Source organism: Sprattus sprattus, assembly GCF_963457725.1.
Source record: "Sprattus sprattus genome assembly, chromosome: 11".
NCBI classification, from domain to species: Eukaryota; Metazoa; Chordata; class Actinopteri; order Clupeiformes; family Clupeidae; genus Sprattus; species Sprattus sprattus.
In genome coordinates, this window is record NC_137909.1 from 19629326 (window position 1) to 19647245 (window position 17920).

At 42.2% G+C, this 17920-nt stretch overlaps 1 protein-coding gene across 2 annotated transcripts; it reads left to right on the forward strand.

Annotated features, from left to right (window-relative positions):
* Nucleotides 1-4814: 4814 nt before the first annotated feature.
* LOC308371921 (kinesin-like protein KIF2A) lies at nucleotides 4815-15348 on the forward strand (the record flags this gene model as incomplete). Of its 2 annotated transcripts, none has more annotated exons than XM_080846969.1 (21): nucleotides 4815-4875; nucleotides 7276-7370; nucleotides 8132-8266; nucleotides 8704-8757; nucleotides 9041-9176; nucleotides 9511-9611; nucleotides 9757-9852; nucleotides 10293-10350; nucleotides 10588-10750; nucleotides 10866-10956; nucleotides 11115-11178; nucleotides 11268-11359; nucleotides 11567-11709; nucleotides 12103-12307; nucleotides 12660-12770; nucleotides 13119-13186; nucleotides 13591-13704; nucleotides 14000-14150; nucleotides 14444-14545; nucleotides 14904-15039; nucleotides 15210-15348. In XM_080846969.1, 21 exons carry the CDS (start codon nucleotides 4815-4817, stop codon nucleotides 15293-15295), a joined length of 2262 nt encoding a protein of 753 aa, XP_080703095.1. In that variant the 3' UTR covers nucleotides 15296-15348. The 2 variants fall into 2 exon arrangements, with proteins under 2 accessions (XP_080703095.1, XP_080703096.1); XM_080846970.1 differs by having other exon boundaries at nucleotides 8132-8254; nucleotides 8704-8764; nucleotides 9039-9176.
* Nucleotides 15349-17920: the final 2572 nt, after the last annotated feature.

Genomic DNA, 17920 nt, shown 5'->3' on the forward strand with positions numbered 1-17920 from the left:
GTTGCAAAAAAAAGAAAGTCTGAAAATGGTAGGGGTCCTTATCACCTATATGTCTTTGAGCTACATTGTCTTAGTGTTTCAGAGCTGTATCATCATGCAATATTCAAAATGTGACTCAAACATTATTAAACAAACGGCTGTTTGTATATGGCCTGCATAACTGAATTCCCTTGTGGTTCACTGAGTTAATTTTCCTCTCCACAGTAGGCTTGTAGGAGCTAATTTAAAGGCTGTCATGTCTTCTACATCACCACAGACAAATCATATAGAATCTTAAGGTCCATTGTTCGCATGCCAGTTGTGAAATACATACTTTTCCCACAAAGCTGACATGTATGTTTAATCTTGGTGCAGAAAATAGCTTGGCAGTAGCCACAGGAGAATATTAATTGCGGCCCATGCTGTGGGCATGTGTGACAAGATTTGAATTGTGTGGATAATGACTTTGCCATCAAAGCATGAAGGGGCAGGGTGACACGAATGACAGTCAGCAGGTGGCCAGAGGAGAAGGCACGAGTGGACTGGGAGAAAACACTCTGCTTCTGAAACCAGCATCCAGAGGAAAATAGAAACATCTGACATACACAATGAAATGTCTTTCTTTCTGAAGCTTTCCTTTGTCTCACCTAGAATAGGTAGTTAAGATGGACACTATAACATAAGCTGTGCAGGAGGACGAGGAGAATGGTTTTGCCCTTGGTGAGTTATGTGACTATTCTGCACAATGTAATGATTATAGTTATAAGTTTCAGGAATGGGTTAAAATCCTTTCAGATTTTAGATGTAGTTACTAATCATCTCCAACCTACAGGCGAGAGCCTGAGAGAAAATTACTCCATATTTTTAGTTCAGCCATTATGCATCATGTAAAAATTAACGCTGTCTGTCATTATCAGATATGTATGCATGTTCGCCTTTCACCTTCATCTTGCAGTTTTATTGAAAAACTGTTAATGTCATGCTTACCTTCCAAGAGGGAAAAGAGTCAAAAGTTATTAACACTAAAGAAATAAGTGATAATGTTAAAACCAAGAAATATAACAAATAATAAAAATTTCACATGAATATATATAGATATTTAAAATTGAAATTGAACTCTGGTACAACTCTGCTTGCAGGAATCACTGAAGCCATCTATATCTGACAATGGAAAACCCCTCCAGTGGTCCGAAATGCATTTCAATACTGATTTGAATATAAAACAGCATAACTGACTGAAGACAGTTTGAAAATTCAGTTTGTCTGAATGTGTAGTATTTGAAAATTAAACAGCATAACTGACTGAAGAATCTTAATTTGTCTTAATGTCTAGTACTAGTGCTGTTTCAGACATAGATGGCTATATTATTATTATATATATTATTTGGATATAAAACAGCATAACTGACTGAAGACAGTTAAAAAGAAAAAATCAGTTTGTTTTAATGTCAAGTATTCATACAGAGCTTTTCAATGTGTTTTTTTTTTTACAGTTTCCTTTATAGATAGTCTTAACCTTATGTGCAAAGTAAATACAGTGTTTACCTTTCAAAACAATAGACAACAGAAATAACTTAAATAATGTAATTAAAACAGCAATGCCAATTAATAATCAGAGGGAAAGTTACTTAAGAAAAAATTACCTCAAATAATGTGGTGCAAACCAAAGAGACAAGGGCGAACTTTTCCAATTAAAGCGTATCTTGCAGCTCCAGTGCACAGTAGTAAGGGCCCCAAACCCTGCCAGAAATCATTATCCTCAGACCAACCAAACCCCCTCCCCAAGCCCTCTGCTGCTTCACACACACACACCTACACACACACACACACACACACACACACACACACACACACACACACACACACACACACACACACACACACACACACACCTACACACACTAACACTTACACCCTCCCCCAGGCCTGGACTGCAGTCCCACTGCAAATCTCCTGCATGAATACCACACTGAAGTACAGGGTAGGATCGTGTACAGGGTAGGGCCCATTGTCCAGCCAAGGGGCTGCAGTTTATGCTGCACTTTCAGAGGTAATAAACAATGCACACAGGAGGACAAGCTGTGTGAGCTGAAGAGTCAGCAGTACAAGCAGTGAGGCAGAGGTCAGTTTGTCATGTATAAAACATTCAATGCTGATAGAGAGGTATTATAAAACAGCTTTCTAGGTGTGAATCATAGAAAACACCCAATGCCGAAGGTCAGCTGATTTTTGTGTTCTTAAAAAAGGAATAACAAATCTGACAAACTGACTGTTTGTTTGGGTTGGACTGACATGTCACAGCTCCACCTCAGCAGGTCCACTGGGTGGGTATGGATTTGAAACTCAGACTTTATTATTTCTTATAATGAATTTCATTAACCTAACATGAACATATGAAGAAGAATAAAACATGATAGTTGACCTCATTTAGTTTGTTCTGCCCCTCTACCATAATCTACACATCTGTCTAGTAGTAAACACCACCCAGGCTAGTGCACAACAAGACATTACATTTGAGTTATGGGGTATTGACTGCAAGTGTAGCCCTATCTCTAACATAGTTCCTGATATTAGAATAGATGGTGACAACCTGGTGGGAAAATTGACAATTTAAGGGACAGTTACCAACCTCACAGGTTGTTTTTGAAATGCCCTGTGTGAAATTTAAGCATGAGAGGCGTTGTCGTCAGTCAGTAAAAGAAAAACAGTGATGGCATGATAGATCCAGATATGCTTGAAAAAGTGCAAGTTTCAGGCAATAGCATGAGAGTCGGCAAAGCTTATTTTAGTATGACCAAACGGAGACAACTTTCACTGACTTGAAACTCACAGATGTGTAGTTCAGAGGTTAATTGAACTTCTTAATACGTGTTTATGTGAAGTCGCTCTCAATCGCTTTGCTCTTGTCTCACTCTCTCTTTACTGTTGCATCACCATGGCAACAAGCTATTTCTGTTTAAGGTCTGACATTAGGGGAAAGTTTTCCTCCCAACGGTGCACTGGGAAAAGTGGCAATGTTTACAGTAACCGAGTGCTACGAAAAAAATACTTATTGGTTCAGGTATCATGGAGATCATCATTACCTACACTCCATATCTGGCAAAAAACTGATATCAACATTTCCCCTTGAAAAGCACTTTAAATATCTTTTAAGCAATTACATAGCCTACACAATAATCTAAGAGGGCATAAATATAGTCAAAATGTCATTGCTCCAAACATACTTTGTTAAAACTCAGCTATATTCCCTGTACAGTGAAGGTCAAACTCATCTGTATTCCCTGTACAGCGAAGGTCAAACTCGCCACCCTTTGGACCCATCCCATCCCATTTCCTGAGGCTCCCAAACATACAGAACTGCCCTCCCGCAAACTCTGTCCGAGAGGCTGATGTTGCCAGGGAAACTGATGGTGAGACAGAGACGGCTGACCATTCAGGGAGTGGAGAGAAACATGCTCTGAGCATGTAGAGAGGTGGGACAGTTCAGTTATTTGCAGAGTCTGTCTGCTCTTATAGACTTAAGACCCCTGACAGCCTGTGTAAGGACAAGGTCATGCTGACCAGTCTAATATACAGTATTACACATGAGAAATGGAATTAGGCTGCTACTACTACACTACACTGCAAAATGACTGAATCACTTTTTATGCATGACACAAATGCTAACACAAGCTACAATAAAGATTGAGCCAAAGCTGCTATTATGCTACTATCCCCTTCATTTTCGAATGAAGTATTTTGCAGTTCTGAAGTGCAACAGTGCATTCAAGAAAATGTTCCATGTCAAACTCTGTCAAGCAGTTTAATAGCTTGTGGCTAATGGACATGCACCATCTGCTTTCTGTAGGGTCCTTTAAAAAACTTGTTGTTGCTCTCTTAGGACGTCTGGTCAATGGGGAAGAGATCTTCACTCAAAACCAAGAATACCATGCATTCCCTTACTGAGCTGGTCCTTTGCTGCCACCAAGTGTAGCCTTACTAGCCTATCAGTTTCACCCAGGTCAAGGGCAAACTACATTGTATGAGCATTTAAGTTCAAAGTGTGGGTCTTATTAACACAGAGAAAATAATCATTGAAATTAATGAAGATTTCTGAGAATGATGTCAACATGCAGCTCAGCTCAGCCCAACTCAGGAGGAGAGCCCATCTCTCTAGTGTCAGATGGAGAAGGATGGGTCAAAGAAAACAGCGACAGTTTTCTAGATCACAGCTGAGAGGCATCGCCTTCGCATGTTTCAGTATTACCTGCCTCACTTTCAAGAATTTTTGAATATTTCCCCTTGTTACTCTCCATTTCCTTCAATACCTCTGAATCTCTAAACGTCATAGAGGACCAAAGTACGGAAAGGCTTTCAAAAAAACAATGAAGGATTAGTGATTGTATTATTGTATTATACAGTTTCAACTGATATTATTACAATTTTGCATAGTGTTTCAACAGTGTATTTGGAGGTTTGTTTGCATTTGCCATTATTACAGATTTGGCATGGTCATTAGGCCAGGCCTATCGCATGACAAATTAATAGACATTATCAAGTGGTGCGATGTTGTGTTTTTACAAACAAATCCAAGCGACAAGACCAAATGAATACATCAATGAACTGGACAATGGGGCCTTCTTTTAATTCAGTGTTAGGTCATCTCTGCTGCTCTGCTCTGGGCACTGACGCGAGTGGGGAGAGTCTTCTGCGCAGGCGCTGTCTTCATCTTTCTCCCTCAATTCCTCCTGACCTCCTCCCGGTTTCTGCAGCGCTGGAACAACTTACTGCCTCTGTATTTAAAACATATCGCGGTACACATCGGTGTTAATATATAGATATATCACACATGAGGGATGGCATCTTTTTTTGGAAAGATTCTCGTCGGTATTTACGTGGAAATCAAACGAAGCGATGGTAAGTCACACCCAGTCTGATTTCTCCGGTTAGAGGAAGATGCCTGATTTGGAGGAGGTTGCCGCGTTAGCTTTGTTGCTGAGTAACCCGAGCAGCGGAAACCGCTAAGCTTCTACAGCTGGGCTGCTGTGTACAGATCTTGACATAGAATATTGCATCTTTTCTCAACGTGAAATCAATCACTGTCAAAGAAATGCAGCACAATAGATAGGCCAGCTAACTGTCAGTGCATTGTCAACCCCACATTAGACATAATGCATGCACACGTAGCTAGCTAGCCCTTTCTATTTGCCAACAAATACCGTTAACTTAGCTAGCGTTAGCTAACCAGATAGTACAGACACTGCAGTGCTTCCAGTTTTGTCTGAACAGGAAATACATGCTTCAAACGTTAACAGAGTTTGCGTAAATGGCTGCAGTGTTTAACTTAACGCCCGGCTGATTAACGTTATAGCTGACAAGCGGGCATGTAGCTGTTCTTGCCGGAGGCAGGCTTCTCAGCTGAGTTCGTCCTGCAGCATCCTTGGCTGGGTAACCTTAATGTCACGGGGATGGATGTGTCCAGGTCACTGATAAACCGGTCTAAGACATCACAAACCATGGCTGCAATAATGTAACGTCTATTTTGTATTATTTCCTTAAAATGTGTCAGATTGCGTTTTAGAACTTTCACTTTTCTAAGGAATTAAAGTGAATGGATTCTCGCGCTGGCAGGATATTCGTGGACACCATGCGTCTCTGATAGGGTGGTGCTGTTACTACGATCACCATCTTTCTGAGAGACCACTGACAACAAGCAGATCGTAGCAAGTACAGCGGCAAGCAAACAGTACATTTCACCGTCGGGTTGTACCATCTGTCATTTGTTTCTCTGACCAGTTTGTCAGCATCTAAATGAAACAATAGCTAAATATGCCAAGAAGACATGGCTCGGTACATTATGTTTAAATAAGCTAGTTTATTGCTCAATTGCAGTTAATACTGGCATATAAAGCTTCAATCGATTCAATGTCTACCATCCACATTCTTGCTAGTGCATTGAAAGCATGATTGTGATTGCCAGTAACTGCGGCGTCACAGGGTGGTGGAGTCTTCTTGGCCCAGTTTCTGTGTGCCGTGGAGCAAACGCCTCACCAACTGGACTCGTGCAAGTCGTGTGGGAACAGAAGAATGACGCATGCTGCTCTATAAAGCTCAAATGTTATACATCTCCTTTTCAGCATCGCGTTGAAAATGAATCTCTGCATTTACAGATCAACAGATCATAAAGAGAATGCCCTTACACTGTGAATCAGATAGTCATAGTGAATGTCAGCATTTCATTACATAATGTCACTGGGAGAGCATAGGAAGTGAAATCCACTACTATACAGAAGGCCTACCCACACATACAGTACATTAGCTACGGTATGGACCCTTAGCTGTATTTGACTCACATAGTTTAGCCTGAGAACATCTCCGCTGGATCACATATAACAGCGGTCTGTAAGTTGTTGTGAGATATAGCCTAGTTTGCTAAATCATTGCACTGTCACGAAAGGAAAGTTGTGTAATAAGGTCACTCTTACCTGCAGTGTGAACCTGTGAAGTGTTTGATACTATGGGCGTCATAGTGCTTAGGGTAAAACTGTTTTTTATGACAGTGGTAAGCTGTTGTGTGCTACTCTGGGAAGTGCGATTGGGTCATTATTCTGGTTTTAAACTGATCTGTTGTGTGCTACTCTGGGAAGTGCGATTGGGTCATTATTCTGGTTTTAAACTGATCTGCTATGGGTAACCATTGGACCAAGTCAAAGTTGTTTTTTGACTCGTTTGACAATTCATTTTAAGAAACTGTAGCATTTAAGGTAAAATTATATGACTACCAAAATGATTAATGCTTGTTCAAGTCTGCCTGTCAGTTCTCTATCAAGAACAGTCTTGTCAAATGACAGACTTGCAGAACAAGCACATTTTCAAAGATGAGAAGGGCTACCGCTACTCTTATTTTAGCGCCAGCCCTGTGTTGAGAGCTAGACATCTTCATTTTGTCATGTAGCCTGTCAAAGGTAGCCATTAAAGTTATGCTCTGGTATTTGTGTTTTAAGAGATTAGATCAGTTAGAATAGTTGGATCACTCTTGATGTGTCAAGATGTATAACTGTTGTCCCCTGAAAGAAAGGGAACAAGGTGCCCCATGTTGTCACAGTCCCCTTACACTGGATTATACCATGTGACAGGTTCAGATGATGGTTAAATATGTTTTTAATCATATGCCTTTTTATTAGTGATACATTCCTTGTGTCACCAATAGAGGCTGTTTCTTTTTGTGTTCAAATTATTACTACCGTAAAATAATGCTAATATTGCACTAGTATTCTAATTCACTATTACTACACTATTCCGCCGTTCTTTTTGCAGGACGAATACACCAAGCCATGGTGACTTCTCTGAATGATGACAACGAAAGTGTCACTGTGGAATGGATTGAAAATGGAGACACAAAGGGGAAAGAGGTAACACATCCTTAGTGAATGGCACACATTCAACATCCTGATTGGCTCTTAGGCAGTTACCTCATGGACGAGTTGAAGGAAGGAATGGAAAAAATAACCTCTTGACATCATTTCATTTGAATAACTAAGATGCCTCAGCGGAGTTGCTGTTACTGCTGGTTGACTAGTGGATTCAGAGGCCATAAAGAGCCAAATACTCTTGTGGTTTCTGTGGGATTGCTGGGAAAGCCATTAGGGCTCAAGGAGATGGTTTTAAAGTGACTGTAAAAACAGGGAGAGTGTAGCTGGAAAGAGCCAGATCCCATTTCCTGGGTGGGTCGGCATGATGCAGCATGACTGATCGCTCATGCTCACACTGCCCTGACTGTAAAAGAGACAAGTACAGTGTCCTAACAGTTATGCCACAGATATGCAGAACGTATCTGTCCATGGAGCTGGATTCGGTAATGTTCTGTACTTCTGACTGTAGACACAAGACAGTAAACCAGTCCAGTATACAATACCTCAAACGTAGCATTCACCATCAGTAAAACCTGTCGATGGATTCAGATGCAGTAGTAGATGAATGAAGGATGAAGGAGATTTATCCCGAACGGAGCTTGTAATCTGAGTCTTTAAAAAGCATTTACCTGTTTCTTATTCTCTCACTGTACTAAGTACTAAGCTTCACTCACTATATGCATTGATGTCAGTTATACTGATGGTATTTGGTTGGATTTGTTGTTGATTGGCCAATAATTGTTTTATGTTTTGAATGGCAGATTGACCTGGAGAGCATATTTGCACTAAACACAGATCTTGCCCCTGATGAGGAAATTGCACAAAGCCCCGAGACTCCTCCCCCTCCTGTGACCAGCGGAGTGAAAGTCAACAAGATCCCCAAGGTTTGTGCCACTGTAAGCTTGCGCTCAGAGTTTCTGCCGGTTTGCTCGTAGATCTTTAGGCCTGTGCGTCAGAAACTGTAACTGTAAGTGAAGTATTAATGCCTTTGTCTGAATCAAATGAAAGAATGAAATATTTTGAAAACTGAGAGGCTAAAAAACTGGAAGTATTAACATTATCTGGAGCATGTACAAATCAGATACCCCAACACCACATGGAAATCCAGCATTTGATCCCTTCTTACAGACAAAAAAGGTCTTCTCACTGTGTGTACTATACCACTATATGTACTGATAGTGTTGACTGATATTGCATACTGAAAGTGCATGATGATAGTGCATACTGATAATGTTATCACAGACTTACTAGTGTTACACAATAGTGAAGGTGCTGGCAAGATCTCATGTGGGGCAAGGGAGTGTGTGCTGAAGAGGAAATGTGTTTTTTGCAGGCCCGGCGAACAATAGCACCACAGAAAAATGAAACTCCCCCCCGGGACAACAGAGTTACAGGCAAGCAGCTCATTCTCACATTAAGTTTGCATTTAGTCTTTTTATGTGCCGTGTCCAAGTCCTTCTCCTGTGGCCCAACTCAGTCCATTTTTAAATGGGATGCTGCAAATGTTTGTAATTGTTAGTGTGTGTAATGAGTAATTGACACCCTATGTGTGTGTTTTGTTTGTCATGTGTGTATGTTTTGCCTATTATATGACACTATGTGTGCGGGTGCGGGTGTGTGTGTGTGTGTGTCTGTGTGTCTGTGTGTCTGTGTGTGTGTATTGTGCAGTGGGGACGACCCGAGCCCGGCCCAGCCAGCAGACTGAGCAGCCTCCCCCAGCTCCAGCCCCAGCCGCAGCCCCAGCCCCAGCCCCAGCCCCAGCCCCTCAACCCACCCAGCAGATGACCCTGCAACAGCAGCAGCAAGGTACTGACATGATAGTACTAACAGCTGAAGAGTACTGACATTGTAGTGCTAACATCTGAAGAGTACTGACATGGTAGTGCTAACATCTGAAGAGTACTGACATTGTAGTGCTAACATCTGAAGAGTACTGACATTGTAGTGCTAACATCTGAAGAGTACTGACATGGTAGGGATAACATCTGAAGAGTACTGACATGGTAGTACCGAAATCTGAAGAGTACTGACATGGTAGTACTGAACTTCAGTGTGAACAGTGAGGCACTTAAATGTGAACAGTAGAGTCAGTTATCAGTGCTGTCCACTCTGTAATGTCTCTGTGGCCTTGTGTGTTCAGCTCGGAGGAAGTCAAACTGTGTGAAGGAGGTGGAGAAGCTGCAGGAGAAGAGGGAAAGGAGACGAATTGAACAGCAGGAGCGCAGGGAGAAGAAGGCTCAAGTACGTACCTACATACCACCCTCCCTTACACGGTCTCACTGGCATCCTGCACACCACCAGCACCCTCTCTCATCTTTCATGCTCTCTCTGTCCTCTTTGATCTCTGGGAGCTTGTGACTCATGTAATCGCTGCTCTCTTTCGCAGGAAGTCGAAGCCACAACCCCGAATTATGAGATTATGTGCATGATCCGAGACTTTAGGGCCAGCCTGGACTACCGGCCACTAACCACCGTCGATCTGGTGAGTGAGCGCTGCAGTCATCTGAACTAACTTGATACGTCTTAAAAAACACCCATAGCACTGGATTCTTTCTCTAAGAAAGGTCTGTTAAAAAAATGCACTTCTTAACGGAGGTTATGGGATCCTTTCAGTTTCCATGTCAATTATAAATGAGTAATTACTGATGTGAGTTTCAATGTTGAATTTGAGCGCCAGTGTTTGTTTGACCATTTGAATGTTTTTGGAATGAAACACGATGTTTAGAGAAAAAGCGGGAATGTCACATTTGTGTTTGTCATAAGCTGGACCAGTGCTCTGTTTGGGAGAATAAAAAAAAAAAAAAAAAATGAATTTACAGGTTTTTTTTTCATCATTTTTACAACAGTATTTGGAGATGTGCCATTGTGGAATTGTGATGCAGCTCTCTGCTCTAATCTCTGATGCCATTTTGATCTTTTCAGATAGAGGATGAGCACAGGATATGTGTGTGTGTCAGAAAACGACCCCTCAACAAGAAGGGTAACATTTTTAACCCATCTTATTCCAAGCTCTCCGCCCTACAGTTAGTCATGTGACATGTTCAGATGAACACCTTTTCATTGTATGTTAATGAGTCATATACAACCAAAAAATCCTCAACACCTTGTAGGTTTTAGGGTCCTTCGTCAGTCTGAAAAGAAATGTGGAGCCTATTGAGACTTTGCCGTTAGGTGTGATTCTAAAGCAGTCTAACCATTATGTATTGTATTGTTGCAGAACTGACAGTGAAGGACCTGGATGTCCTCACCATCCCCAATAAAGATGTGGTCATGGTCCACGAGCCCAAGCAGAAGGTCGACCTGACCAGATATCTGGAGAACCAGACATTTCGGTTTGACTATGCTTTTGATGACAATACCACTAATGAAATGGTTTACAGGTACAACTTCAATTCAACTCAGTTCAATTGAATGTTTTCAATTGGTTTTAACTATGGATGTTGTTAGTATTCATTGTTTTAAGCTAGCGGACGTGCCTTTCTTTGTTGTCTGCAGGTTTACTGCAAGACCGTTGGTAGAGACCATCTTTGAGAGGGGAATGGCCACATGCTTTGCCTATGGCCAAACAGGCAGTGGAAAAACCCATGTAAGTTAAGTGGGAAACTAGAATGCCAGTCCTTTGTAACAAAGTGCTTATCCTTTTATTAAAATGATTCTGAAAGCTCTAAAAATGTTTGTTCTGGTTTATGCCTTCATCCAGATTGTTCTGAGTAATTTTTCTAAAATGTTGTTTCCTCGTGTTAGACCATGGGTGGGGATTTCTCAGGGAAGAACCAGGACTGCTCCAAAGGGATCTATGCCTTGGCTGGTAGGTTTACTTGCTAACTAAACTACATATGTTGGCCTCATACAAGTCATTGATCATTCAGCAGCTCAAGCCTCCTCTCTCTCCTGCAGCTAGGGACGTGTTTCTAATGCTGAAGAAGCCTAATTACAAGAAGTTAGAGCTGCAGGTGTTTGCCACCTTCTTTGAGATCTACAGTGGGAAGGCAAGTACTTCAAGGACCTCATCGATTTAGATATGCTAGATGTTTTGCTACTCTCTCTTGCATCAGGATGACTCTCTGTATTCTCTATGTGTGTGTGTGTGTGTATTTGCGTGTGCATGTATTTGAGTGTGTGTATGTGCATGAATGTCTGTATGTGTATGTGCATGTTAATCTGTGTGTGTGTCCATGTGTGTGTGTGCACTGTAGGTGTTTGACCTGCTCAACAGGAAGGCGAAGCTGCGTGTGCTTGAGGATGGGAAGCAGCAGGTGCAGGTGGTGGGGCTGCAGGAGAGGGATGTGCGCTGCACCGAGGACGTCCTCAAGCTCATCGAGGTTGGCAACAGTTGCAGGTGTGATACCACACACACACACACACACACACACACACACACACACTTGTACAGACAGACAGACAGATGTACTATAAAAAACACACACACACATGCTCTGTCTTTCTCTCACACACACACGTACAGACAGACAGATGTACTATAAAAAAAACACAAACACACACAGGTATACCACACAAACAGACATGCGTTTACACACACACACACACACACACACACACACACACACACACACACATTGTGCTTATATACACACTCTCAGGCACGTGGTGGACCTATAAAGCACATGTAGAGAGCAGATATTACACGTGCATCTTGCTACTAAGCTCTTACTCTGTCACATATGGTTTTAGCTGTCTTCTCTGCTCAGTCTGTGTCTATGTGCCACCCCAGAACATCTGGGCAGACATCTGCCAATGCCCACTCCTCAAGGAGCCACGCCGTGTTCCAGATCATTCTGCGCCGCCGGGGGAAGATGCATGGCAAGTTCTCCCTGATTGACCTGGCAGGAAACGAGCGTGGGGCCGACACGTCCAGCGCCGACCGGCAGACTCGCCTGGAGGGAGCCGAGATCAACAAGAGCCTGCTGGCCCTGAAGGTGAGTGTGTGTGTGTGTGTGTTTGTGTGTGTGTGTGTGTGTGTGTGTGTGTGTGTGTGTGTGTGTGTGTGTGTGTGTGTGTGTGTGTGTGTGTGTGTGTGTGTGTGTGTGTGTGTGTGTGTGTGTGTGTGTGTGTGTGTGTGTGTGTGTGTTTGTGTGTGTGTGTGTGTGTGTGTGTGTGTGTGTGTGTTTGTTTGTCTGTCTGGGTCTGAATATGTTTGTGTGTGTCTGGATCTGGCTCGCTCTGTGTATTTGTATTTTGACCTTTTATTATCACTGACCTTTGACTTCTGCAAAGGTCCACCTGTGTATCTACGTGCCTCACCTGTCTCCTGTTTGACGTCCCCCTCAGGAGTGTATTAGAGCTCTGGGACGCAACAAACCGCACACGCCGTTCCGAGCCAGCAAACTCACACAGGTCCTCAGGGACTCCTTCATCGGGGAGAACTCCCGCACGTGCATGGTGAGAGAGATACCCACACACCCACACACACACACACACACACACACACACACACACCTCGGGAAGTAACCTTATTTACACTCACCTTCCTCTGGGAGATTATAGCATACACACACACACACACAAACACACACACACACACACACACACACACACACACACACACACACACACACACACACACACACACACACATACACAAGTAGACCTTGAGAAGTAACCTTATGTAAACTCATTCCCTCCCTCCTGAGAGATAGCAAATACACGCGCACACACATATAAACACATGAACATGTATCATTCTTAATTTTAGAGGTTCACTGTCATCTATGTATTTTTTTTTTGCAGATTGCAACGATTTCTCCAGGCATGGCGTCCTGTGAAAACACGCTAAACACACTACGCTATGCCAACAGGTAAGCAGCACACACAGCAGAGAACATGCACGCAGCAGGGAAATGGGTCCTGAATGTAGCGCTGGGTCTGAGGGTGTAGTAAGATATATCCTACAGAAGCATACATGTATTTTAGCTGAGACTGACCCTTAGTGACGAGTGCTTCTGTCCCATGTCCTAAAGGCTAGGGAAGTTTTATGACTTCTGACTTCAGTGGTCCCTCTATGTGTGTGTGTGTGTGTGTGTGTGTGTGTGTGTGTGTGTGTGTGTGTGTGTGTGTGTGTGTGTGTGTGTGTGTGTGTGTGTGTGTGTGTGTGTGTGTGTGTGTGTGTGTGTGTGTGTGTGTGTGTGTGTGTGTGTGTGTGTGTGTGTATGTGTTTTTTATATCTGCTTGTGTGTGTGTGTGTTTGTCCTGTTCTGCTCAGGGTGAAAGAGTTTGGCATCAGTCCCTCAGACATCCCCTTCAGCCAGACCGGGGGTAACCGCACTGAGGTCTCCCCTACTTATGAAGAGGAGGATTTCATTCCCTCTCCAACCAGGTCTCACCTTTGGCTATATGCCTTTCTCTTTTTGTCTTAGTACGTCTTTCATGAATACACTCATAACACACATGCACACTATCTTACCTCTGACTAACTAATACAATTATTGGAATTAAGTAACCCCACCCCTTAACCCAGGGAGACATCTTTCTTTTTTTAACTTTCTTTTATGCCTTTTCACTGTATTATCATATGGAACCTGAAGCTCACTGATGAATGCTTGTCTCTGTGTATATATATGCATACATTTGCGTGTGTGTGTGTGTGTGTGTGCACATGTGTATGAGTGCAGGACGATGGATATGAGTGGTGGAGACCCAAGGGCGGTTCTGGACGAGTGTGGTGGGGGTCCGTCGCTGAGCCAGCTGGAGGTTATGGAGGCCCAGTGGGCCATGGGCAGCTCCCCCCAGAGGGATGACCTCAAGCTCCTGTGTGAACAAAATGTGAGTGCAGGACACACACACACATACACACACACAGATATAAAGAACCAGGATAGTCCTACTTGGTTTGATGTTGTGTGTATAGTATGTTGCTTATCTAAATGGTATACTTTGACTATTTTGGGCTGCATTGAAGTGTTGAAATAGATGTTCCTAAAGTGTAGATGTACAGAAATATTTCATTATCTTTAAACTTTTTGTCTGTCATCATGGTTAACTGGCGAATCTGTCGCTCTGGTGTATGTTTGTGTGTGTGTGTGTGTGTGTGTGTGTGTGTGCATGTGTGTGTTTAGGAAGAGGAAGTATCTCCACAGCTCTTTACTTTCCACGAGGCCGTGTCCCAGCTGGTGGAGATGGAGGACCAGGTCCTGGAGGACCACAGGGCTGTGTTTCAGGTGAAGTAACACTATTTATAATATGGACAGTGAAACCAGAGGGCAAAGAATACTTGTATAGCACAGACAACTGAAATTCCATATAGATTTCCTTATGATTTCCAAGCACCATTGGAAGGCTTCATAGCACTGAGGAGCATAGAAAAGGGTATTTTTGTGGGTGTGACATTAACCAGAAATCGGGATAATGAGACCAAACCCCTAGTTGTATCTCTACTGCCCTCAAGTGGTATCACACACATGTCCTTTTGCGGTGTCCAGGCTTTCCTTCTAATGTTCATGCATGCATTATCATATATCTATCTATACATGTCTACCCATCTGGAGGTGTAATTTAACCCCTTGGTTTTAATTGTAGGAGTCCATACGCTGGCTGGAGGATGAAAAGGTCCTGTTAGAGATGACCGAGGAAGTGGACTATGATGTTGACACCTATGCTACACAACTGGAGCAGATTTTGGATCAGAAGATTGAAATATTTACAGAACTAAGGGGTAACTCTATACATGTCATGTTATACTTTTGGATCATGGTGTTGGTTGACGTAGTGCCTTGGCTTTTACAAAGGTGTATAAGTATGTATGAGTGAATTGTGTAATGGAGCTACAGTGCAGTGTTGTGGGGACCTTTGAGCTTTCTAAGGACACCTTCTCTCTGTCCACAGATAAAGTGAAGTCCTTCCGATCTACTCTTCAAGAGGAAGAGCAAGCAAGCAAACAGATCAACCCCAAGAGGCCAAGACCACTTTAAACCCGCCCAGCACCAAGAGACACCTGACTCTCAACAACAAACCCCACCGCCGCCTTCTCCCGACCAAAAACCAGCTTGCTGGCCGCAAACTGGAGAAGAGTTTAACCAGCTCTCTCACCTGGTTTATCATTTCCTGTAGGTGTTGTGACGACCGCTGTTTATGGAAGACAAAGGGAAACGTGACTTAAGCACACATTACTGTAAATGTAAATGACTCATTTGTAAAATAGTAAGCAAAGGTCATCACCCTTCGCAAGGGAAAAGGGCCGTTATCGTCTGCTGTCTCGTGGGTCGATGACCTTTGAGATTATGCTTTTTGGCTAATGATGATTTGTCGGATGACTAGGCCACTTTATGATTAATGCATGCACAAACATGCCAGTTGTACGCAAGCATCTCCACCCTGTGTGTAAATACCCAAACCTTACATTTTATTCTAACATCATGACGTCTGGACGAAATCTCCAGCAGACTCCTCATCTCACAGTTATTTGTCCCAAGAGTACCGCTGGAGTTCCCGGCTGATGTCTGAACGCAGAGAGGAACTGTGCGTTTTCGGAACAAGACTTAATATTCATACCAACGTAGACATCATGGCACACTATTGGGAACATGCAGTTGTTAACTCCATACTGGATCCTGCTGAATGTGTCCCCCTTTTTTATTTTTTGAAACATATCAACGCCACTAGGGAGAGAGAATTAGGTACCATTCAGAGTTCTGTGAACAGCTGCATGTGTTATTCTTTGTGTCGGAAACAGTGATGAAATGACGCTTATTCATATTGATGCATTTTTTTAGTTTTGTAAATGGAGGAATCTGTTGAAGAGTCTGAGTCACGCTGTATAACCGAATGTGCGAGTACAGTTTATGTTTGTATCATTTTGTTACAAGCTGTGTCTGTGTTTCAGTTATCCTCTCTATGTTGTTTACAAGGCAATCAATGTTTCTATGTGACTGAAGTATTCCCTGTTGTCATTAATTATGTACATAAAGTCCATCCCATTAAAAAAAAAAAAAAAAAGGTTTTTAAAACAGAATAAAAGGTACTGATGAATGGTGCATAGCTATGGGGAGGAAATGACTGCTCTGAGAACTGTGCGGTATTCAATGTGACTTAACAAATAAAGATCCTGACCAACTGGATTTTTTGACTATCATAAATTGATGCTGACATAATTTCAAAAGATAAATGTGAAGAAATCGTTACGTGTGTGTATGTCATTTAACTTGGACTCAAATGAGGCATGCGCTTCCATAACCACATCATTCCAATGAAGACTCTTGTGGGCTTTAAATGGAACTGCATCATCAAAAACCAAAAGCGGTTCAATAAAATGTTCATACTGATTTATAAGGACCTTTTGAAATTAAACATCTATTGAACTTTTCCCAGGTACTTTGTATATAGGTTCTTAGGATTACCGGCCATAATTTAATTGACAGGCAAATGGCAACAGGCCGTGCATGACCTAAGAAGATAATTCAATAGCTTGGAAAAATGATTTTGCTAATTTAATACAAAGAGCAAGATCCGGAATGCAAACATGGGACTTCAGTGCAATGCTCCCACACGCCACACGATGGCTCTAGTTCATCTGCGACAGATTGCTTGTTGCTATGCTAATTGCCTGTCATTAAAATTAGGGCCCAATAGGTGAAACAGGACTTAAAAAAAAACATTTGGTAAAACCTTCTTCAAAGTGCATCATGGTTGGTAGTATGTGGTCAGTTAAAGATACAGTACATAAAATCACGAGCCAGTTGTTTCTGTTCAACTGTTTTAATCCACAGTACATACTGAGCGGGTCTGCCAGAGAGACCCGGTGCTGGAGCAGGGTACATAACAACAGCCAGGAGAGAGGTGGAGCTGAGGGCGAAAGCACAGATCTAGACGGTTAAATACACTCTGTGAACTCAAGATTGAATAGGAACTCGTCATTTATGTACTCAATAACATGAGTTAATTCACCCCACCCAAGTATGGCATTATACTGTGTGAGTGAAATTTGTTTTTGCTTCGTTCACACCAGTTTGTGGTTGTGGAACTGATGCGAAGTGTCCCCCACACTAAACCAGACCGAAACCTTTTTTCTGGTTCCACGGCTAAACCAGGAGTAACACTGAAAATATACAGATGTGTTAAATACAGGTTGAATGTTTTCAGATTGATTCCCCCCCCCCCCACCAAAAAAACATAAATATGTCAGATGTACATACTGAAAATATATCTAAATTATCACCAACTCCATATCTTACAGTGTACATTCATACATTTTACAATGCTATTGTATTTAATTATATAGAATTATCTATAATATCTGGTGCAAAACATCTCAAATGTCTTACTACATAGTTGACATTTTCCCATACATTCCATATACATCTGAATGTATAACAAAATATGGTCATCTCATGTGTATGGTTGTGTGTGTCTTATTACTGTTAACTGAAAGCCATAACACATAACGTTACACATTTGGCCCCACTCCTAACTATGTTCCTTTCATGGCGCATGCGATGCGTTACAGATACAACTGCATGGGTACGTATGCAGGGTTGGATTAACGGATACACTTTTAAAAATATGACCACAGATATACTTTTGACACACACATTTAGAAG